Source organism: Crassostrea angulata, chromosome 2, assembly GCF_025612915.1.
Source record: "Crassostrea angulata isolate pt1a10 chromosome 2, ASM2561291v2, whole genome shotgun sequence".
In the NCBI taxonomy this organism is placed as follows: Eukaryota; Metazoa; Mollusca; class Bivalvia; order Ostreida; family Ostreidae; genus Magallana; species Magallana angulata.
In genome coordinates this window covers 58909637-58934196 of record NC_069112.1, presented here as the reverse complement: position 1 = coordinate 58934196, position 24560 = coordinate 58909637, and the positions used below count along the sequence as shown (strand labels likewise).

Sequence of the window (24560 nt, the reverse complement as noted above, 5' to 3'; positions counted from 1 at the left end):
CGGTCAGAAGTTATTGTGCGTTTACGATTTTAAAAAGTCAATTTTGTCTGTCAGGTTTCTCAAAAACGAGTAAAGATAGAGGGCTGAAATTTTCAGAGATGATAGAACTACCGTTTTTCTGGTGCACCTCGGTCAAGAGAATGTCCGCCGTTACTTCCGGTCGTCATCGGAAGGAAATTTGAAAACAAATGAATGTTCGACTTTTTTTATTTTTTAATATTTTCTTTGAAATTTTTACACCTTATAGTGACCCTCTTCCTAGTTCTGAATATGTTATATGTTTAAAAATCAATCAAGGCATTCTCGAGAAATTAAGCGTCAAAGTTCTGAAGCGAGAGTCCGAGTAGAAATTTTCAGAGATGATAGAACTACCGTTTTTCTGGTGCACCTCGGTCAAGAGAATGTCCGCCGTTACTTCCGGTCGTCATCGGAAGGAAATTTGAAAACAAATGAATGTTCGACTTTTTTTATTTTTTAATATTTTCTTTGAAATTTTTACACCTTATAGTGACCCTCTTCCTAGTTCTGAATATGTTATATGTTTAAAAATCAATCAAGGCATTCTCGAGAAATTAAGCGTCAAAGTTCTGAAGCGAGAGTCCGAGTAGCTCAGTCGATAGAGTCGTGGACATGGCTCAGGCGACCCGGGTTCAAGCCCCGAGTGCCGCAATTTTTTTTTTTTGCTTTTTTTGCTTAGATCTACGATTTTATCTTTAAATTGATAAGTTTAACCCATTCTTTTCAAAAAATCGGACGGAAGACCCACTCGTTGTTCGCAACGAGATCGTGTCTATATATATATATCTTTATAATTTAATTCTGTAATGCGGCATTTCATTGGATAAAAAAATTTAGTTAAATTTGTATAACCTGGATTGCACGTCACAATGCACCAACGTCAAAAAAATACTAATCCGCTTGACGTTACGTTTGAATTTTGAACAGATTAATATCATTTTCTAAAGTAAAACGGACTCAATTTGTACAGCAAATTACAGAAAATTAAATGATATGTAATGAACTCAATATCTACCCAAGTTTTACTCGTATAACCTGGGTTGGAGCAATTTACACTTTTTTTATAATCCGCTTCGCTTCGTAAATTGCCCCAACCCAGGTTATACTCGTATAACTTGGGTAGACACCGAGTTCATTTCTTAAATATACTAACATTATATAATATGCACAAGATACCTATAACTCTGATTATAGGTGAAATATAAACGAATTTTAGTTGTTGGACAATACTAATAAAATCACTCAGAATCCAGATCGAGTAAGAGACTCTGCACTTCCCTTTGAAACAATCATGAATAAAAGGACAGGATGTTTTAATATCTTTGGCTGGTATATATTCGTACGCAGTGGTAAAAAGATGCAATGCACAGCCAATGGAACTTTCTTCCTTTCTCAAGTCTTGAGATTTCTGAACCCTTGCAAATGTTCACACTCCATCAATTTATACTGCACCCTTGAATACACCATAGCATGACTCCTAAAAAGAAAATAAACACAGTTTATTGTAGAAATATATATGTACACAAGAGATTGCATCCTCGATATGTCATATATGCCCATCATTAGCATCACATAAATGGCAAATACTGTATATCCAGTTTTCACTTTTTCCGCAGTCATTTTTAGATCGCAAAATATGCAACACACAGAAATATTACCCGTATTGATTGCTGCAGGAAGATTTTAAATAGCAAACAATGATTGGTGCAAATTTTAAATAGTTACACATTTTTCCAATTTTAGCAAATTTTGTGACTTTTGTGACACACAAAAAAAACTCCTGGATTTACGGTAATGTACCTGAAGATATACAAAGGAACTCACATTATGCACTTTCTTGAACCATTTAGATGAATAATTATTTTTTTTTATTCTGCTTTGTTGGTGAATTTTATTAAATGTGCATTTTAAGACATATGACCTCAGTACTTACACCACTGCTGTTAAGGCCGCGGGCAACAGTTTGCGAGCCGGTCTGACAGATCAACTGTTGCCCGAGACAGAGTCAACAACTGTGTTGTTATACCCCTTTTAATCAATAACACGTTTTCGCGGAATGTGACGTCAAGGGTCGACAGTCTTTGCTAATTGGACAGTGGACCCTCATCCTTGCGAGCCAAGGGTTTTCACTTGTCTCTGCCTCCAAAAGTAATAGATTTGGACCAAAAACTCTTTGATGACAACATGAACAGAGATGATTAACCCCTATCTTCTTAAAAAAAGTTTTTACATGATAACAAAGGTGTATGCCAGATATCCTGTAGAATCATTATTGTTCTGGGGAGATCAATGTTTGTGGATTTCATGGGTAACCGTTGCCAACGATTTAACATCACCACAAAAATAAACACAACCATTTGATTAATACTTTTCATAATAACCCCGATTACACTACCAAGTAAATTTCATTTTGGCTATCCACGAACATTGACTCCCATGAATAAAAATGATTCCACATTCCACAGAAAACTGTTTCTTTGTTTTTGCCATACATCCACCTTTTCCACGTTTTAAGGCATTTTGAAACTAAACTGATCACGTGTGAGGGAGCGGTGTTCGTCTAATCCGCGAAGTCCGAACAACTTGTAGTTATAATAGAAAACTGTATTTAACAAAGAATTTAAAGTTGCACCCCCTAACAAATCTTTTTCCCACAATAACTATTTGTCACCAGCCGAAATATTATCTGCTTGTTTTCTCTTGAGATCGATTCCTTTCGACGATATTTCTTTCATTCTCGCATCGAGTGTTTGTAAAATCTTTTATCATTATTATCCAAAAAGTTCATGTTGGTAACCCCGTTGTTTCGCATTTATCTCAAAATGCCCGCACAAATTTGGTACAAAGTAGCAGCTGGATTTTCAGACCCGACCTTCAGTCCACATTGTAACACAGAACACGACAAAAAATATCTGATTTCAACAATGCAATACAAACAATAAATCATATCAAAGATTCAATCACAGTCCATCCAGTTACACTATCACAACCAAACTTTTACTCGAACGAAGCAGCAGAAATAGATCAATAAATTTTCAAGTACGATTTCCGTAGCTATATAACGGTATAACTGCTACTTCTGGAATTCTCCGCTGTGTCATGTGGCTGCTTCTCGCGCCCTAGATCGAATGCAACAATCCTTGATTTTCATGATATCAGCCGCGCTCAGAGAAAGAGGATTAGCTGGTAGAATGAAAAGAAATAAACTCTTATCTTTGAGTTATTCTGTGGTACCTGTAAACCCTGTAAAAGATACATTTATTATAAGAAATGAAGATTGAAATCGTGCTTAATATATGTTCATTACATACACATATCTAATAAACACGAATTTCTCTTCATTTTATGTAGTTCTACATCGTTGTATGTTTTAATGGCGAACAGGTAAACACTCAAGGACTCGGGACTGTAATGTATGACAACTGGTCTATATCGCTGCTAGATTACTGGCCAAGTACGTAGAGGAAAAGCTTCTCAACCATAGCTTGAACATCTGCTGATGGGCGTTCTGGGAACTTGGTTCTGTATTCTTCATCTGTGATGAAGGAGGCAGTATCATACAGCGTGCTGACCATGATGGAGATGTTCATGTGGTTCAGTATGTCCGAATGGTTATGCCAATTCTTGAGATATCTTGTATGGATTTCATTGGTCTCTGTTTCCCATTGATGGTCTTTGTGCATTTCTCTCATCAGTTGAATGATTTTTGTCTGTGGGGTCTTTCTCATATACACTGTGTTGTCTAATTCAGTTAGTGTTCCTGATTTGTCATTTCTGTTGGTTTTGAACATTTTGGGTGCTATTTTTTCTCTAATATAGAGTTCTCCGTTTTCAGGTTTATTATGCACCTCCTCCCTTAAAGGGACTTTGACACGATTTTAGATCAAAAATTATGTTTATTTTTTATGTATAAAATGGTTTATATGTGCATTTCAAATTGTTTACCAAAATATTGAATGTTAAAGACAAGTTACAAGCGAAATACAGAGGTAAGAATTGATTGTTATGTAAACTAAGCTCGAGTCTTTCTTTTTTTTACCACCGAAACAAGCCATATACGTTTCACAGCTACCTGGTGACAATAAAACTTCTAAAATTCATGAGTTACGTGAATTAAAAATGTTAATGATTTAACATGATTAATTTTATAAACAGTTAAATATGTACAGTATTCAAACTCTTTTGTCACCACCATTTTTTCTTATTTGAAATGAGCAAATGTTAAACGTTAAAAATATCTGATGACAATAAAAATATGCAACGCAGTTGCCGTTATTTGCAAATGTATTAAACATTCATTATTGCCTTTTAGTTAACGCATTCATTTGCTACCGTGAAACATTCCTGTATTGATTGCCAAATTTATATCTATAGGAGTATAAAACTTTCCAAAATATTAAAGTATAACTTACTGTAAAACACTGAACAACATTTATCAAGCCATTTATTTCTTGCATACAAAATTAAATTTTGCTGTACAGTGGACATCGACCCAGCCAACGTATTGGACATGTATAGCAGCACAGTGCTCAATGCCACCACCATTGTTGGGTTCCGTTTTATGCCAGTTGTTGTAGCCCAGTTCCTCTGCATTGGACATAGAAACATAACGACCTTCCTTCTGAATGTCACTGTATCCCAACCAGACACCTTTAGTATAACCTGGAATTAAACAGAGAACGGTAATTGTATTTTCCTTAAGTTTTCCATACATGTAATACAATTCATAATGTAGCCCTCTCCCGTTGAGGGGGTAAATTATCGAATATTCAGCATTGAAGTTTTCTATGTCATATGTAATGTAATGAAATGTAATGTTTTAAACGCCCTTCATTAGCGCAAACCATGAGGTATATAAATCTCTAAAATACGATTTGATACATATTATTCATTTCACTTGCCATTTAATTTTTTTTTATAGTTCCTGTATATAATATACAAATAAATATTAAAAAACATTTTCTGCATGTCAGATGATTGTCAACAATAAATATGATCCTTAAATTTTATATTACCTCTATGTTTGATTTGTAAATCCACCCATGTCTCTTCTATTTTGTTTTGGAATTCCAGCAGACCAGCACCAATGGAGATACAGGATATCTGTTTATAAAATAATAAACTACTAGTTTACTTTGATTTCAGTTGAAAAATTTTGAAACATTAGGTCGCGCAGGTACACATTCTACTTAATGAACGAACGATATATAATGCATAATAAAATACTCATTCTCACCATAGCGTCTTTAAATGTTGCGTCCCCGGATGAAAAATAATAGCAGCTGTTCTTAAATTGTGCCCATCCTTTTTGACAAACTTTACCTTTAAATACAAATTATATTTATTTTGTTCAATATCGGTAATGAAAACTGACATTCAAATAAGGCAAATGAAACTGAAATATTAAGTATATGAACGCATTATGGTACGTGTTTTAAAATTCCGTAAAGAAATTTTCGTTACATTTCATTGATGCATTACATGTGCTTCCTTAAAGACCTTGCTAATAGTAGAAGTGTCTAGTGAGCAAAAAAGAAAGGTTTACGATAAACACATTCAAAGACCATTTAAAACTCTTATACAATTTAAACACTTCATTAGATTCATTGTTTGCATACGTGTTGAATAGAACGTGTCAGCAAATAAATACCTGCTGTAGTTTTCGCTAGGACAATGGTTAACACAAATAACAAATGTCGTGAAATATCCATTCTGTAGATCTGTCACACTTTGTGAATTTCAATCATTGATCGCGCTAAGACAAGTCCTGTAGGTTATATATATATATATATATATATATATATATATATATATATATATATATATATATATATATATATATATGTCGCGTGTCTGGATTAACAGCTTGGTTTTATATTACCAATTGAGTACCATAGAAACACGTGTTTGGGTTATATTACTATACCTTCTGCAGACCCGCGGTTAATACGGGGATATCGTTTTGCAAATATCAAAGTAGAAATATTATTTTCAAACTAGACAAGGATCAATTATAACAAAATATTAAGCGAAAGTTATTTCATCATTATATAAATTTTGATATTAAATGACACGGTGGCTAAATGCTACTTATTGCGGTCCCCTGAATTGACAGTCACGTAATATGCCTTAAAAATTCTCCCGAATGGAGACCATAAACATTTTATAAACATTTGTATTTTTTGCCGTTATCTGGAGAGTCTCTATATCTATGCATAATTTTTTTTAAACAATGTTTTACCTAAAAGGAAGGAAATGCGCAGAATTTAAAAAAAAAAAAACCTCGATATGATTCGAACACCCTTTCAGCCGGGTGATACTGTTTTAAGTCTTCCGCCTATCACACTTAGATACGTTGTCACATACCGATCAGTGTGAAGAACTTTTATAGTTTGAGATGATAAATAATGTTTTGAAGTTTTGTGAACAATTTGAATTTGACGTCGTGTGGCTTCATATAGAAACCTGTATGCGAAAACACTTTTATCAACATTCGAACAAGTTCTTTAATATTGCTTCATGTAGGGGATACGTAACAACGTGTACTTCCAAATCCTTTACCGATACACTAATAATTAAAGCAATATTTCTTGAAATAAAACATTTTATAAATTAATATCAATTGAGGTTTATTATTCACCTTTTGTTTTATTTCATCACCATTTTGACCGTCTTTGGTGTAGTCGTTGAGGTGCATTCGGTTGACGTTTACCTTCGACAGGAGGAAATGACATATAAATTGTTAACGCACGACGACGGACAAAAACGGATAGCAATAGGTTTACTCAGGTGACGTAAAATTAGAATAGTAGATTTGATTTCCAACCATGGAGGATATATTTTATTTTATTATTTTGTGTTTTTATTTGCACTATCGTCATCTTTGTTTCAATACCAATGTGTTTTTTTTATGTTCTGTTTTTTGAAGCAGTTGGTTGTTGTTTTTTGGTCGTTTGTTTACCCAGGATACTATATTAAAGATCATATTTATTGTTGAGAAGTTTTTTGTTCTCTCGGGATGAAAGACATGATGTTTCAACACAGACAAGACAGCAACCAAATGTTATGGAGTGTTCGAAATGCAGAGTTTGTGGAGAGGAGGAACTTGCGTCTCGGGCAAGATGGATTGGGTGTGATGGAGAAGATAAGAAAAAATTTGATTACTGATGTCACTGCCATTGCATTGGACTCAAAGTGAAAATAAAAGTTGCCCTATCAAGGATTTATTGGTTTTGCTTAGCCCATCGGGTTCTAGGTTTACAATAGAATTAAAGAATTGAGTGCATGTTGTTGCGTTTCCTTTTGTTTTTTTTTTCTTTATTTGATAATTATTGTATGTGTGTGTCTTCATTTTTATAAAATATTGACTGAAATTTATTATTTATGAAACATAATCATATATAATATATCAGTGTTTTATTTATTTTAGTAATTCCCGCCACGTTCCGGCATGCCCTTATCCAGCCTTATTCCAGCACAAAATCTCCGCCCTCTCCTTTGCAATCGTTGCCTGAAACACTGTAGGACTCATTGTATTCAGGAAATTCAACAACAATTGTGGACATTTTGTCCGCAGTAATAAATCCCTGAAAAAACGTTTCCTTATAAAAAGACATGTTCAGTCCATGAAAGAGGGGCGCAAAACGCGCTTTAGTAACGTTAATTGCATCGGAGTTATTTCTCCGAATACCCACTCTAAAACATAGAATGACAAACAATATGTAAAAAATGCCTGATAAGAACATCGACACACCTTATAATTGACATTTACTTAACAAAGCTATAAGCGTACAATTATGCTATTAATTTCACTACTTTCCTTAGTTTGATTAATCTAACTGTGTCTCGGGAAAGGCACTCACAACAGTTAGAATTCCTCCCTTATACCCGTAATGTCGCAGAAAATTGCAGAATCGCTCTGGAACGATTTTGGAAAAAGTTAATGAAGTTGCCTTCAAATTAACAGTCAAATTCACCACAAGAAACCTTTTTGAGACAGCAAATACCTTTCAACTAAAAATTTCAATCCATAGAATGGAAGAAATCAACACCTTTTCACCAACGTACATGTATTTTCTTCGTAAAACTGGGTCCGTAGGACGTTATTTACTTTTACGATAAAACATATTTTATCTTCACTCTCCTAACAAATATAACTTTTTTGCATGTTAACAAATATTTTTTGTCATCACGAAGACAAAAGTTAGTACTTAGTTAAAATGTATATTTGTTATTTTATACTTTCTCTCATAAGAAATCATTAATATATATGAACATAATATATAGCAAAAGTCCAATGAAAATTTTCCCGTATTTGTATTACATGTATCATTTCTGAGTTTATTCATGCAGATGTAATATTGTGAAAACATAAACTATAAATCCCGTCAGCGTGAATATATTGCGCAAGCGCAAGATTGTAAAATCCAAAAAATCCAGGTGATTTCCGGAATATTTTGAGGATTTTTCGTTTATTATGAATTAGCAAAGCTTAACTCTAATTTAAGCTTATTCTACCAGCCGTCAAGGCGCTGGGCTTTCCAGAGAATGAGGGGTGAATTCTGGCTGGATTTTGTGTCATCTGTCAAAATAGTGAAAAATTGGGTTAGGGCATAGCAATAGTAAAAGAACAAAGGACTATGTGCAGTCAAATATCTGCCCCCGATTTCGACCAATTTTTAAATAGTATCGTATAAGAATGAAATCTTCACAAATCATTGTAAAGAGGATGCCTATAACTTTAATCTTGATTTTAGTCATTATTGCTCACTCGCTTTTTATCTATGACGTCATCTAAATGACCTAATTCCCGCAAAGTTGCAAACAAATGAAGATATTCTCATTTTTGCTCTATATTTTGCATTCGGAAGTATAGAGCGCAGGTCTGCTCAAGTGCAATTTTAACATATGTTTTTCTTCAGATAGTTATATATATTATACTAAAATATGGTATTTGAGCGAACCTGCGCTCGATGTTTCCCAGTCGTAAAACCATCGGAAAACACCCGTATTTTGCTACAAAACATCAATTTATCAAAATAATGCAATATTCGTGACGTCATTTCTACGTTATGACGTCACTGTGGTGATAACCTTTTACACCTTTATTTCCAATATGATTTTAACTATTTTTCATCTTATTTTAAAACTCTTTCTAAAACTTTGATTTTGGGGGGCAAAAATTGCATAAAACCGCACTTAGTCCTTTGATTTTTTAGCATATAAAATTAAATAATCATAAACAAAATAATTATACCCCCGCAAACGAAGTTTAGGGGGGGGGGGGGGTATATTGGTTTCACGTAATCCGTCTGTCTGAAGACGCAACTTTGTCCCCCCCCCCCCCCTATAGACTTTTTTCTACTGCATGGAACAGTCTGAAAATTTGAACATATGTTGATCCTCATCTGAAGGCGTGCATCTGCAATTATTTTAGGATCAGACAAGATTAAATGATTTTAAGACAGTTTTCGTTTTCCTTATTCTATATATAGTACACTGATGTTGAAAAGTAAGGGATGTAATCCTTACAGATTTTATGAATTAATTAATAGTATTAAAACACTCTAAGATATATTTAAATATAAATACATCCAAATAGAGGTTTTTTTTGTCTTTTTTGCTTTGTTACAGGCGTGATTCATTATATCCATTCAGTTTACAATATACATGTATTTTAAACTCAAGAGGAATTAAAATCACTTTGCTGTATGCACCAATTCATTACATGCATGTTTTACAATGTGTTTAAGAGATAGTGTCAATCAGTTTCACTGAAAATGTTACTGACCTGAAAAGTACACATCTGGGGAAATATCAAATTAATCAGTGAACTTTTCAACCATTTTAAAATGCATACATTTCGTTTCTGAGAAGTCTGAAATTTAAATCAAAGTACTGACGTACTGACGGGAGTTGATTTTATCGATGATTATTTATCTTAAAATCAACGATATGTTATTTTGCTTGGCAAGTAGTTTATAATCTCTATTTGAATTACGCACATTTTTATAATATGGATCCTCGGACTTTCGACAAGAAATACGAGAAAACCTCTTCTGAATCATGTTTTGTAATATTTAAAAATATAATTGATTTCATCAAACTATCTATCGGTATTCGAAATATTTCAAAAAGTGTATGGATCCAACCAATAATACACTCTAGTCTCGTCAACCAGATGCTCCGCTGTCTCTGTTAATCTCCGACAAGTAAGAGATACCAGGTCACGTGATAGCTTGATGATGTGACCTCTAAATATAGACTGACTCTCTGCTTGTAGAAGATGAACGGAGACAGCCGATGGTTGGACGAGACTATATTGAACTATGGCGTAGGAATACATACGACTGCAATAAAACTTCTAAATTGTTCGTAGTCACGATTTTGGTCAAATTTTATTTTTATGTTTTTATTATTTACAGTGCTTTCAAATGCATTTCTAATGATCAAATTAAATTTGAGAGTCATTAGTAGAGTTATAAGCAAGATACAGGGCTCACAATTCTTTGTTATGTAAAGAAGGCTCGTGCCCTGTTTTTATTTACATAGGTTCCATATACCAGTAAACAATCTTTTTCCAGCGTATTTGTCTATCTTTTTATTTATTTTAAGCATATATATACAGTTCTTAACGGTTGACACATTCGTTTTAGGTTTAAAACTGAAATTTTTACTTCAACGTTCAAAATGTAAACAAACGCTTTGTTTACATAGCGAATAATTTCAAGCTCTGTAACTCGCTTATAACTCAACAAATGAGACTCAAATTTCGGTTGCCTATTAAAAATGCCTTTCTGAACATTGTAAATGTTAAAATCGGAAAAATAATTTTTGACCAAAATTGTGACCATGCCCTTTTAAAATCTGACTTTTTCTTAGGTATTTGTAAATACGTTTCCTTTAAAAAAATGCTTCAGCGTGCATTAAATCAAACTTATCGATTATTTTCAAGAACTAACTCTTGTCAGCGGTGATGATTTGTGTTTAGGTCCAAACACTGTTTCAGTTTCGGTTTGCCATAGTAACTGCATAGGAGAGTTGATTAAAATCAACTCCCAAAAATGAAGTATTTCAACCAGTTTCAAATTTCTTCTATATATCACATGATATGTTTACAGCAGTTTCTTAAACAAGATGGTGCAAATCCTAATGCCAGTATAAAACAATATATATTAAATATACAATAAATAAATGTACATGCATTTGCAATGCCCAGAGATCTGTAGTAAATTAACAATTGAAGTTATGATGTAAATCCATTTTTTCATTACCTCCGAATTTCTATCCTTTAAATTAAGATATACATTGTAAATGTTCTTAATTGTTTAGAGGAATTCAACTATTGCAAATGTTCTTAATTGTTCAGAAGAATTCAACTTAAAAAAAATAAATACATGTTAATTAAAACGGTAAGGCTTTGAACAACTAAACTTTGTGGGATGTTAGACCTATGTATGTACATGTGTTAACACTATTTTTTTTATCTGGCGTAACCCGTCACAGGACTTGCACACAATTTAGATTTTTTTGAAAATATCTTCGTTATTTAACATGGAAATAACATTTGAGCTATAGAAATACGAAAGGTCATCTACACATGGTAAAAAAAAGTTCTACTTCTGGTGAGACATCTGAAATATCTAAGGTAACCTTCTTTTTTAAAAACAAGGCTCCCACAAGATCTCAGAAACTGTGAGAGATCAAGACACAACACTTATATAGATAATGAACATTTGATTGAACATGTGTTTAACGGGTTTCATTTGGTCGTACGTCACCTCCGGTTCCCAGCGTTCATGCTATAAAAGTTATATTTTAAAGCGCTTAACATAGCTGCAGCGCTTTTTTGTCGCCAGATTTCTAAATCTACTTCCACTTTCGTTTTCGCGTTTCCTATATATCGCCACCTACTGGCGGATGCTTGAGAAATCATATCATGGAGAAGTCGTACTCTGGAAAAATCATAACTATGCAATTGGGGGAACTTAATTATCTTCAAGTTATCCTGCATGCAGATGCATTTGTTCTACCAGTATTAAATTACCAAAAAGTTTCATTTAAATGTCATTATTATATATCAGATACGGGTGCTCCAAAAGCCATATCATGATGATTTATTTCGAGAAAAAAATGGATGTTATATGCATTAAGTTGTGTTTTAGGTGTTTAGTAATAATTGGAATAATTCTAGAATATCAATAGCTTTTGATGGTTTTTAAATGTAATATGTTACAGTTATGAACACCGTGTTTTATATAAAAATGCAGAATTTTTATAAACAAAATTTTTCGATTAACACCGGGCCCTTTCCACGATAATTTGTGGTGCTTTTTATAAACATTATTTTAGGCTTCGTTTCCTGAATGCAATATTTCAGAAATATTTTTCTTTCAATTTGCATTGATATGTAATTTTATAATTATCCAAACCCAATGATTTGATTATTATTAATGAAAAAAATATAACTGTCGAGTTACTTAAAATACTTCAGTAAATATATGTAATAATCTTTATAAAGTGATACCAGCTAACCTCGTTTAATTTGCAAATATGATTATATTAATGATTTATTTTATGTGCAGTATGGACAAATTACGCTGTAATAAAAACACTTAGTAACAGTAAAAATTGAAAGTGATGTGTAAGATTCAACATTGCTGTGAATTAAATATAACTTTTAGACATTTAAATGAATTCGCGAATTATTTAATAACTGTACCCATTATATTGGTACATATGAAATGAAACTTCTTGCCAATTTAATATTGCTTGATAACGTCGAAAATATACTAAACGTTTTCTATATGAGTTCAATTTTTCTAAAAGAACCCGTACCCTATTACATGGCTACGGGTTTTCTTGAATACGACCTCTGTTACGCTAGTGAAAACAGTTCTTCCATCCAATGGCAACTTCTCGGGCCTTTCGGGCAGACCTTATTTGTATTGCAGGTGTCACTACCGTATTAAAGTTTACTATATATCCCTACCATGAATGTGCATCTTTAGATACAAGTTATGAATTCAAAACAAACTTCTGCGAAAATCCTTTTGATATTTTTTAAAACAACACTTCTTCTCCAATTTAGTATCAAAAACACAAGCAAGGCACAAGAGTTTTTAACGTCGAAGTTACACGTGTGCTTGAAAAGCACAAGACCACAAGCCAAGAACTTATCACCCCTTTTCCCATAAAAAACAACAAACATCACCAAAAATGACCTAGCTCGCATTATTACAAAACGTGAATAGTCAGACATCTTACACATTTTTTTTTTCATCCATAAAAAGGTAGCCACTGTCGCAGGCGGAAACGGCCCAAATTCGAAGAAGAATTCGGGAATGGTTTTGCCTCAGCTAGGTTTTGACGTGAACCTAGTACGGTGAAATACTGTTGTGACATTTGCATAGGCGTCCATGACAACATCCTTTTAATAAAACTTGTTAAAAACACGATACTTTTTACGTCTGATGAGATGTGAGCTAGACTTCATCAAATTCAATGGTATACCCTAAAATGTACCTCAGAAGAGACCGTCTTGTTGATGCTTAAATGAAAAGAAGCGACTCCATTTTGATATTCTAACATCAGGTAATGTTAATACATTAATAGGGGTCTTTGCATGGTGTATTGTAAAACAAGGCTGGAAATATTGTTCAAATACCAAATTTGATATTTTGAAGAATAAGTAGCATTCCCTGCAAGGCAGATCTGTAATGCAGTTAGTACATGTATTATATTACTTTTGTCATAACTTTTTGGCTTTTTATTTTGCGATAATATTGGTGGTATCGTATTTTGCCACTTTTTTAATGGTTCATTAATTTTTTTTTCATTATTTGGTTTGGAAGTCGTCAAGTGTAAAAACACAGAAATGATGACAAATAGCAAGTAATTTAAACATAAATATATATTAATCATCATTTTATCGTTGTTATTGGCGAAAATCTTATTTTACTTAATTTTCTTCACAAGAAGCATGCACTCTGCAGCTCCGCTAAACAGTTGCGAAATCTGTTTAAAACTAACAAGCAATATCATTACAAAATTACTACAAATGATCTCGATTTCCAGAAATTGCTAAATAAAAATTAAAATAAGGCATTTTTTCAACATGCTTTAAAGCAGATTGTTATACTGTAAATTGTAAATTTTGACTTTACAGTCAAATGGATAAATCATTCTATGCTTCGAAAATAAAGATATACCGACATTTATTGCAAAATGCTTTTATTATTTCTTTTTAAAAAGTCATCAGCATTTTGTTTTCATGTAACACGACAGCATGCATTTATCATTAAAAAAATTATGCATTCTATAACTGAGACATATCCAAATTCTACATCATTTCTGAATTCTGAGTAAGTGCATTTTTCTCATTAACGAACAATATGCTTCTTTACGTGTATTTTCATATCAATCGATATATTTTTAAAACTAAGCGCTTTTCAGTACCTTCAGTACTTTGATTTAACTTTAGATTTTTATGAGCATTTAACTTGGTGTAATGAAAAGTTACCGTAGGTACTAAAAATATCTACTTTTAATTTCTTTAATGACTCCCGTTTGTCCGTTTCCGGTTTTGAGACAAAATCGTTTTCTCAACGAGATATTATAACTAACAAAAACTTGAACATCCAAACTTTGTGGAAAGACAAAACAACGTATGTAGATATGTTTACTATGTTCTAAATGATCCGGCGTTACTTCCGGTCGTCAAAGAAAGTTCTCAATAATTGACTTTTAGTCTTTTTGTTTTGTTCAACTTAGAAATAATATCTTTTGAATTCCTTTTCAGTATAAATTACATCCATTTTCAAGAGACCCTTTTTTGCTATAGCAACAAGTCGTTATATTTGTATTTTGTTTACATACCGGACCCCCGCTGAAAATGATTATTCTGATTTTATTTCATTTGGTATTTTCATTGTACTAATATTCTGATTTAATTTTTCAATATTTTTTTTCAGATTACAAGAGATATGTTCATTGTGACAACTAATATTCGATTTCAAAATTTTGAAGAAAAAAATTCTTTCCTGTTTTGTTTTCATTAATGATTATTCATAGAAAACCTTAGTGTTAAAAAGGACAGATGTCTCGATGATGGGACTCACTGTTGTGTAAAACGGGTTTAACATGTGTCAATAATGCCATCTCTTAATATGTTAGAAACGGATGGATTCATCGATGTATACCAGGGTTATATGCAATAAAATACGGATTTGACCGATTAATGGGGATCACTGCTGCGTAAAGGGTTTTTTAAACTGAACAGAAAAATGGGATGAGGTAACTAAGTGCACGGTTAATATAACTGAAAAATTTAAATTTTTGAAGAAAGGTATCCGTGGGAACATTCTTTAAGTATGGATTGAACAATTTTATTAGTTAGTGAACCAAGTTCTTTATTAAAAAAATGTATATAGTTAGGCAAATTACAAACAAATCTTATGTAATTTATCACACTGATGAGATAATGTAAATATGAATGGCATGAACACTGATGAATTTATTAATTATTTGAGTTGGTTGTCCAAAAAGCGATATATGTATTTCTATTTATAGTCTAGGGTTTTCCCTTTGTGAATTGGCTATTGAAGTTGTTTCTCTTTGTTTATAATGAAATTGTTAAAACACGTTCGTATAATGACTAGCATGTTATCCAGTAAGAAACTATACTATTATTTGTATGAAGCATCCTCTAAATATAGTTTTTAACTTTGCGATATCATATTTCGATAGGCATGATTCCAAAAATTTCCGCATTCAATAGATTCATCGCATCCTTCTAGGCGTCTGCCTTTTAGACTGAGGTTTTCTTAAGGTATAAATTTACTCAGATTAAAAAACAATCCACCGATGATAATGAAAAATCATCTATTGTGTGTTAAGATCTATCATTATAGTGCTATTTTTCACTTTTAAACAAGTAGGTCAATAATACTTTCTTAATTGTGAAAATAATAAAAATTGCTGAACTCTTTTAAAAATCAAATACAGTTTATAAATGGCAGTGACACTAAACAGGCACAAAGCATTAAGTTTTCATTCACAATTTTTCTAAATATTCCAGCCAGAATTATCTCTATCAGTTTTCAAATTCCTACCCATTTTTAAATCAATTAAACAAAACAATTAAATGATGATAATACTAAAACATGTATAGCATTAAACGGAGTATATTAACCTCATTCTGCAGGCATAAACCTTTTCAGAGGTCTATGATCAAAATTTTAAAAATGAAATGAAGCACTTGATATTTACTGTTTTTTAATCTTTTGGCAACATTTGTGGCCAGTTTCTGGCAGAAACAAACTAATTCAATAAATGTTAACATTCTTATTCTCAAATGTTCAAGATGTCCGCACATCCCTCTTCAAAACTTGTGGAAATGTAACTTAAGGGGTTAGAAATTACTTCGCCCGTGCCCTGGACTCTACAGTAGATTCTTTCCTGGTTTATCTCATGTATCTCAGGGACGAGATGAGCTTTGTCGAGTCTTTGTTGTTCTTATTTGATGAGTGCATTTTTAAAGAATGTTCAATCAAAATGTTCTTTTACATGAATTTGATTGTGATACATTGTACTTAAAACATTATTCAAGTATTCAGGTTCATATTAGTATGGTTTATTATTTGTAATTTCTGATAAAATAAGAATTATATGTAAGTTGTACTTAGAGGTATACATGTAGAATTAGTGTTCCTTTTTTAAACGTGTGCAAAGTGATATTATTTAAAGAAATTGAGATGATTCATACTAATGTTTGTTTAATGAAATCAATTATTTGAATCGCTGCAAGAAACTTTCTCGCCTGATTTCAATGCACTTACATTTAAATGATTATTAAATGGCAAATCTCTATAAGGTTTGTTTATCTGATTGCAATTTGTAAATGTTATTTTTATGATTATTTTAGCTTGATTGATGTTATTTTTAGTCAGTTAAATACTCAGTACCCAAGTAGGTAATCAACTTACTTTTCTAGAATGTATAAAATACGTAAAAAAGTAAATTGAAAGCTGTTATTTTATGGTTTAAAATTTAAGATGTGACTTTTAAAGAAAACGTACTCGTAAGAAGTATAACCCTCTCACGATGAGTTCTCATCCTCTGGGATCTTATCCTCGACGTCAACTGCCACATCATTTGCATTCATCATGTTTTTTTTTCTCTCAGAATCTCCATATTGTGAAGAATCGCCAGGCAGTCACTATCAGGCGTGCTCTGTATGGCTTAATTCGAAGGTCAAACTTGAAGGTATAAAACCTTTTTTTCCAGAATGGCACTTTGCAATGACATCCGACACTTTAAACTGACGATCACATGCCATCTGAAGGTTTTGTAAAATTGGAAACTCCTTTGCATGTACCCGCTTATCAAACGCATCTGCCACAAGACCTGCCAAAATATGACGATGTTGATCGCTTGGGCGATTGCGTAAAAGGTCAACTAGTGTTTTCTCTGATAATACTGTTAATTTTTCAGTTTTAATGAAATCATTGAAATCATTATAAATTATAGTTTCTTCAAGTTTAATTTGACACAACATAAAAATACACATAAAATGTTATATAAGTAAAATAGATATTATATTTTTTTATTTAAATTACTATAATATTCAGAAAATTTGTGAATTACTACATAAAATGATTAAATATGTTTATATAAATGAACTGAAAATCATTTAATTGTCACAACCGTCACACATTGTCATTACCATGACGAGAACGTTTCGAAAAATGGGCACGGTAAAGACAATTATAATATCAATGACCTACAGGGCCAAATCGTGTCATCATGGCTGCTGATAGCGTCTGAATTGGTAATGAATTTAATCAAATTAATCGACGGCCTTATCATTTTTTCCTTTAGGCTGATGTGTTTGTAGTTTTTGTTTGTTTGGGTTTTATTGCATACGGAAATGACACACAATAAACATTTTTTTAAGTTGTAAAATGTTAAGAACGAGTTTTAGCTATTTCCTTCTTTTTCCAAACTTCCACCCTGCATCATCTACAACAATTTTCCCGGTTATTATCAGCCACGTGATGTCTATAAAAATATTTCAATCTTTATTTGATGAAAAAAGCGTTTGTTAAAATTATTTCAATTTCTTGCGAAATCTTGATACACATTCTGAGCACTTTTTGGGCATTTGTGTGTAGAGTGCCCCGAACGTGAAAATAATTTCAGAGAATTTCGCTTTGACCTTGACCTATGACTTAGACATTTTCCAGCTGGCATAGAACTTCAAATTCAATCCCATTTAATGTCGTTTTTATTCAAACTGAGCAAATTAATCAAATGGGAAATAATCTATGGTCTAAAACTGATTATGAAGAGATCTGCTATAACCTTTAATTGTCATGGCTTAAGGTCACTGCACGCCATTTACCAAAAAGCCCTATTTAAGAAAAGTATCAGCCTAAATGGGCTAACTGGAGAATATATATATGCTCTTAAAGGGACATGGTCACGATTTTGGTCAAAAATCATTTTTTCTTATTTTAATGTTTACAATGCGTAAGTAAGGCATTTTTAATATGCAACCAAACTCTGAGTGTCATTCGTTGAGTTATAAGCGAGTTACAGAGCTCATAGTTCCTTACTATGTAAACAGTGCCTTTTGTTTTTACATTTTAATGTTGAAATGAAAAGTCCTATTTTAGATCTTAAATGAAAGTGTGAAACGTTATGTATTGTTTACTTATGCTTAAAAAAAATAAAGAAGATAGAAAAATTTGTTTGAAAAAGATTTTTTACTGGTATATTGAACCTATCTAAACAAAAACAGGACACGAGCCTTGTTTATATAACAAAGAATTGTGAGCTCTGTATCTTGCTTATAAACCAATGACTGACTATCAAATTTCATTTGATCATTAAAAATGCATATCTAAAGCATTAAAAATGCATATCTAAAGCATTGTAAATAATAAAAACAGAAAAATAGAATTTGATGAAAATCGTGACCATGCTCCTTTAAAAAAGGATTTTTTGTTTGATCTAATTTGACCTTGACATATGATCTACAGACATCATTTAAAGTCACTGCATCCCTTTGACCTAAAGCACCATGTTGATGAAGCTTGAGCCTGATTGGAGCAAAGGTAAAGTAGATCTGCTAGAGACAATGATTGCTGAAATAATTCTGCTACGACCTTCACATTCGACCTTGAAAATTGGTTCAAGGGCAGTACACACGCGTTATTCATAAGCTCTGTGTTTGTGAAGTATGAACCAAAAAGGGCTAAGTGGAAAGTATACATTCTCTGAATAAAGTGGTCCGATATGACCATGACCTACAAACTTCAATCAAGGTCTCTGCACACCATTTGACCATAGACACTCTGTTAGTGAAGTATGAGGTAGATGGGACTAAGGTAAGAGAAAATATGCTTCGGACAAGGATTTTATTTATAATTCTGCTAAGAGCTAGAAACATAGTTAAGGTGGAATAACACATCATTACAAAATGGTTGACCGCTGATCGAAACGACATTTTGTTTTATTAAAACGATTTTATGGACTGAAACATTTAACCTTCTCCATAGCCGAATGAATAAAGTGGCGGACTTTTGATCCGCACCTCCCGAGTTCGAATCCCGTAGAGGCTTTTGTTGTTACTTACTGGGATAATTATTTTAAATGTTCATTTTTTATCCCAAACTGCAAATGTTTGGCTTATTTGAAATTTGTACAGTTTATTTATTATATTTTTCGTTATCAAAAAAAAATTCTCTAAATTTTATTGACTTTTCCAGGTGTGTTATTCCACCTTAAAGGTCTATGCTGTTAATCCAAAGGCACGCTGGGTGAAGTATGAGCCATGGGGAGAGAAGATATGCTGCAGACGGACGGATGGACGGAGAGACTGATCAATATGGGTACATTTCTTCAATGGGGGGGGGGGGGGGGTTGATGCCTTTTTACGTGATGTACGAGTACATGATTTTACGTAGTATAGAAATAAATAACAAGCACTTTTATTTTGTTGCCATTAATATTTGTGGTGATCAGGTAAAGGAATTTGTAATGCGTTTATATTGGATTAACATTACAATGCTATCAATACAGATGTATGTACATTACGTATTTTTATGTAACCTTATCAGCACACACACAAAAAGACTTTAAGCCTCAAAATGTCTTTATTTTGCAATCTAAACGACACAATAAGAAAAAAAGGATTATATAAAAATTTCTCTATACTGTTCTGTTTAAAAGATAAACAAAAAACAACTTATTTTTTTCATTAAGGTGGTATGGGACACCTCTAGGTCGCGTTTATCGAAATTAATAATAAAATGAAGTGTAATTGTATAGGTAGTTTCTTTCCCAATATTGTCACATAACAGCGTAGCGCAGTTGGTAAGATGGTTTAATACGAATCCGTAAATCATGAGTTCGAATCCCGCTGTGGGTTTTAGATTTTTTACCTCTGTTATTTACCTCTAATATTTTTAAAACCTATTTTTTGATAAAATATTGTAAAATTTGAAAATTCTAAACCCGTAAAAGTATTGTATTCATAATGTACTTTAATCTACATCAATATCAACAGATGTCCCATACCACCTTACTGTCTACATAGTTATAAAACAAAATGTTATTGCACATATGCTACATACTAATTAGAATTTTTTTTTTCTCAAACGGTGTATAAAATATAAAGGTACAAAGTCAAAATATATACTGTATGGACTTTTAAAATGAAAAAAACTAAAAGAAAGGAAATTCAATGAGCAACTTTTAAAAAATATTTGTCAATATGAGTAAGAATCTGAACAACTAGAACAATTTAATCTGACGCGATACGAACAGTCGCTTTAAATGGTGCAATGCCAGGTTATTCAGGATGCCCAAATTAAAGAGATATACGGTAACATTTAGTATACGGTATTACACCGATAGTCGATCAATCAAAATGAACTCAATAGTAAAGTCATACATGTATATACTTCAGAATTATTTTTTTACTTGACTGAATTTTTAGATCTTACTTTACTCTATTTAAAAAAAAATAAGTTGTACCTCTGAGAAGGATATTTCCTGTATTTTGTTAAAAGATATTTTCTATAGGGACTACTGCTTTTAACGCAGGAAAGCAGTTTTTTTCTGTATACACACAAACGGAAAACACGTCGTTTTGAGGTTTGTAGTTATATATTTTGAGAAAGTGCCTTTTGTTTGGTGCCAGCTGATGTGATAGGTAGCAAATAATATCTGCTCCGAATATCTTGTCAAGAGAAATACAAAATGATTTTTACGACTTTTTTTTTTACCTCTATAGTATTACATGTATATAGTGAAAACAATTTCAGGTGTGTATCTTGTAACATAATTAATTATACGGATACGCCGAACACGTCAACTTCACAAAGAGTGAGAGCACTGGTTGTCTTGGATATCTTTACGAATCTCCCCTGTGGTGACGTCGGACAGTCGATGACGACCAGCTGTGACGCAGTACCGGGACCAGCAAACAAACCGCAGGGAGTATTGACGTCTGATTCAGTCAGCCCTACAGTGACGGAAACATCTCGTAGCCGGTTTGAAAAATCTAGAATAGTGAAAAACATCATAAAAATAAATAACAGAAATAACATTTCAAGAAATGCATTTTTCAATTAAATTAATATTTTTTCTCATAATATTACTTTAATGCATGTTATATTAGAATATGAATGACTTTACCACGAACATATTTGAAAAAATTAAACTTGATAAGTAATAGAATCCTTCCTGCAAAGAAAACAAGAAACAAAATAATAACGTTTACTTTTACGCTATAGAGTCAATGATTTTGTCGAAATGATAGACCATTACTGCATAACCAATAAAACCACATTGTATCCATCCATTATATTTCTATTTTACTATGCTGAGACTTTGTACCCTTACCTTCACTATGGTATATCCCTCTGTTGAGTATTCTGACAGATGTGATGGTATACACAGTCAGTAGATCCACCCTCCACCAGGGATTGGTGTCACCACCCCCTGTGTGTGTACACTTGTCTTGGTACATGTGTGTACCTCTGTTGCCGTCCACTGCATATTCAGTCCCATAGGACTGATAAGTTGATGACTGTTCCGTATGTTTACCCAATGCAAGACCTAGCAGAACTGTCAACAATATTACAGATGTGTGGGAGTAGAGCATATGATTTTTAAATACAGTCAGTTCAAGCATATTTTTTACAACATACACCATAGCATTGCATAGCATTGAAATCTCATAGCATAGCATTGAAATCTCATAGCTTAGCATTGGAATCTCATACCATAGCATACAATCTCATAGAATCGCATTCGTCATATCATACCATAGCATAGCATACAACATTATTATGTCTCTTATTGTTGACAAATTCGTCATATTGTTTTTGTCGACTTTCTTATTCTTATTCTTCATTAGGGTCTTCCGTTTCCAACGGAAGACCCTCTTGTTATTCTACGGTTTCTTTTCTTTATTCTTATTAGGGTCTTCCGTCTTCAACGGAAGACCCTTCTATTATTGTAATGTTTCTTTTTAACTTTTCTTATTAGGGTCTTCCGTCTTCAGCGGAAGACCCTTCTATTATTCTATTGTTTCTTTTTCACTTTTCTTATTAGGGTCTTCCGTCTTCAGCGGAAGACCCTTCTATTATTGTAATGTTTCTTTTTCACTTTTTAGGGTCTTCCGTCTTCAGCGGAAGACCCTTCTATTATTCTTCGGTTTCTTTTTCAATTCTATTATTATTAGGGTCTTCCGTTTTTAACGGAAGACCCTCTTGTTATTCTTCGGTTTCTTTTTATTATTATTATACTTTTTCTTTTTTTTTCTGACTCCTTCTCGGCTTTATAACTCAAAAAGTTTCCAACCGATTTTTATGAAATTCTCAGAGATAATGTGAAACTATTATCCCTCAAAGATGTTTAAGTTTTCTTGACAACGTCACTTCCGTTTTTACGTTACGTAATTTTTAAAATTTTCAAAAAGTCATTTTGTCCGCGGCGTTTCTCAAAAACGCTTTAAGATAGAGGCTTGAAATTTTCAATGGTTATGATTTGGTCGATTTACCTCTGTAATAAGGCTCGAAATGAAAATCTGTCACTTCTGGTCGAAACCGGAAGTGAAACAAATTTTTGGAAAAAGTGAATTTTCTGATCAAATCAAAAACGAATATGCGTTTTGCAGTGCTTATTAAGCTGAATCTAACACTGAAATCCGTTTTAAAATCGGACGATGCATAACAGAGATATCGGGGTTTAAAAATTGATTTTTCCGGAAATTTTGATTCCGCTTCCTTGGTTTAAAAAATAGCGTAATGTTCAAAGTAAAATTAACTCGTACCAAAAATAATTGTTAAGTCGTACTTGAACACATTCGGATTTTTTTTGTTAAGTCGTTCTTGAAATCGGAAATGTTTTTGTTAAGTCGTACTTAAAATCATTCGTATTTTGTTAAGTCATACCAGGAATAATTCGATTTTTTCATCTTTTTATTTGCGTTACTCTTGTTGTTGGTTTAAGAGCTCTGCTTCTAACAGGAACTTCCAGCTTTACTTCCGACATTAACGGAAGACCCAGTCGTTGCTTTGCAACGAGCTTTGCTCTAGTTATTATTCTTTTTTTCCTTACACATTTTGTGCAGGCGATTTCTCGGAAATGGCTGAGTCGATTTCATTCAAATTTTCACTGATGATGCCTCGCCATCTGAAGTTTGTACCCCCGTGACATTTTTTCAAAATTTACTTCCGGTCGGAAGTTATCGCCATTTTACGATTTTTTAAAGTCAATTTTGTCTCTAAGGTTTCTCAAAAACGAGTAAAGATATAGGGCTGAAACATTCAGAGATGATAGATCTATCGTTTTTCTGGTGCACCTCGGTCAAAAGAATGTCAGCCGTCACTTCCGGTCGTCACCGGAAGGAAATTTGAAAAATTGAATTTTTCGACTCTTTTATTTTTGAATATTTTTTTTTGAAATTTTTACACCTGATAGTGACCTTCTCACTGATTTAGAATATGTAATTTATTTTAAAATCGATCAAGGCATTCTTGAGAAATTAAGCGTTAAAGTTCTGAAGCGAGAGTCCGAGTAGCTCAGTCGATAGAGTCGTGGACATGGCCAAGACGACCCGGGTTCAAGCCTCGAGTGCCGCAAATTTTTTTTTTTAATTTTTTTCGCTTAGAGTATGATCTAATCTATTCAAAAATTGGACGGAAGACCCACTCGTTGCTCGCAACGAGATCGAATCTAGTTTTTTTTTCTTTTTCTTTTCTTTACAATTTTTGTGCAGAAGATTTCTCGGAGATGGATGGTCCGATTTTTGTCAAATTTTCAGCATCGATCTATTATTATAAAAACTTGATACGCTTTTTTTTATTTTGTAAAAATCACTTCCGGTTCGGACTTATCCGCCATTTTGTCATTTTTAAAAAAGTTCTTGTCCACGTATCTCCTCGAAAACGAGCAAAGATAGAAAGCTGAAATTTTCAGGAATGATAGAGGACATGAACGTCTAGCCTCACGAGGAAAATGATTGT

The 24560-nt window shown here is 32.8% G+C and overlaps 1 protein-coding gene and 1 pseudogene across 1 annotated transcript; both read right to left on the bottom strand.

Annotated features, from left to right (window-relative positions):
* LOC128174582 (uncharacterized) overlaps positions 1-24560 on the bottom strand; it is a 130935-nt pseudogene that overhangs the window by 91665 nt on the left and 14710 nt on the right.
* Positions 4463-5797, bottom strand: LOC128173327 (perlucin-like protein). The gene is made up of 4 exons (XM_052839028.1): positions 5669-5797; positions 5255-5340; positions 5034-5121; positions 4463-4680 (listed from the first exon to the last, which is right to left on the bottom strand). The coding sequence occupies exons 1-4, from the start codon at positions 5727-5729 to the stop codon at positions 4463-4465; spliced, it is 453 nt and encodes a 150-aa protein (XP_052694988.1). The 5' UTR covers positions 5730-5797.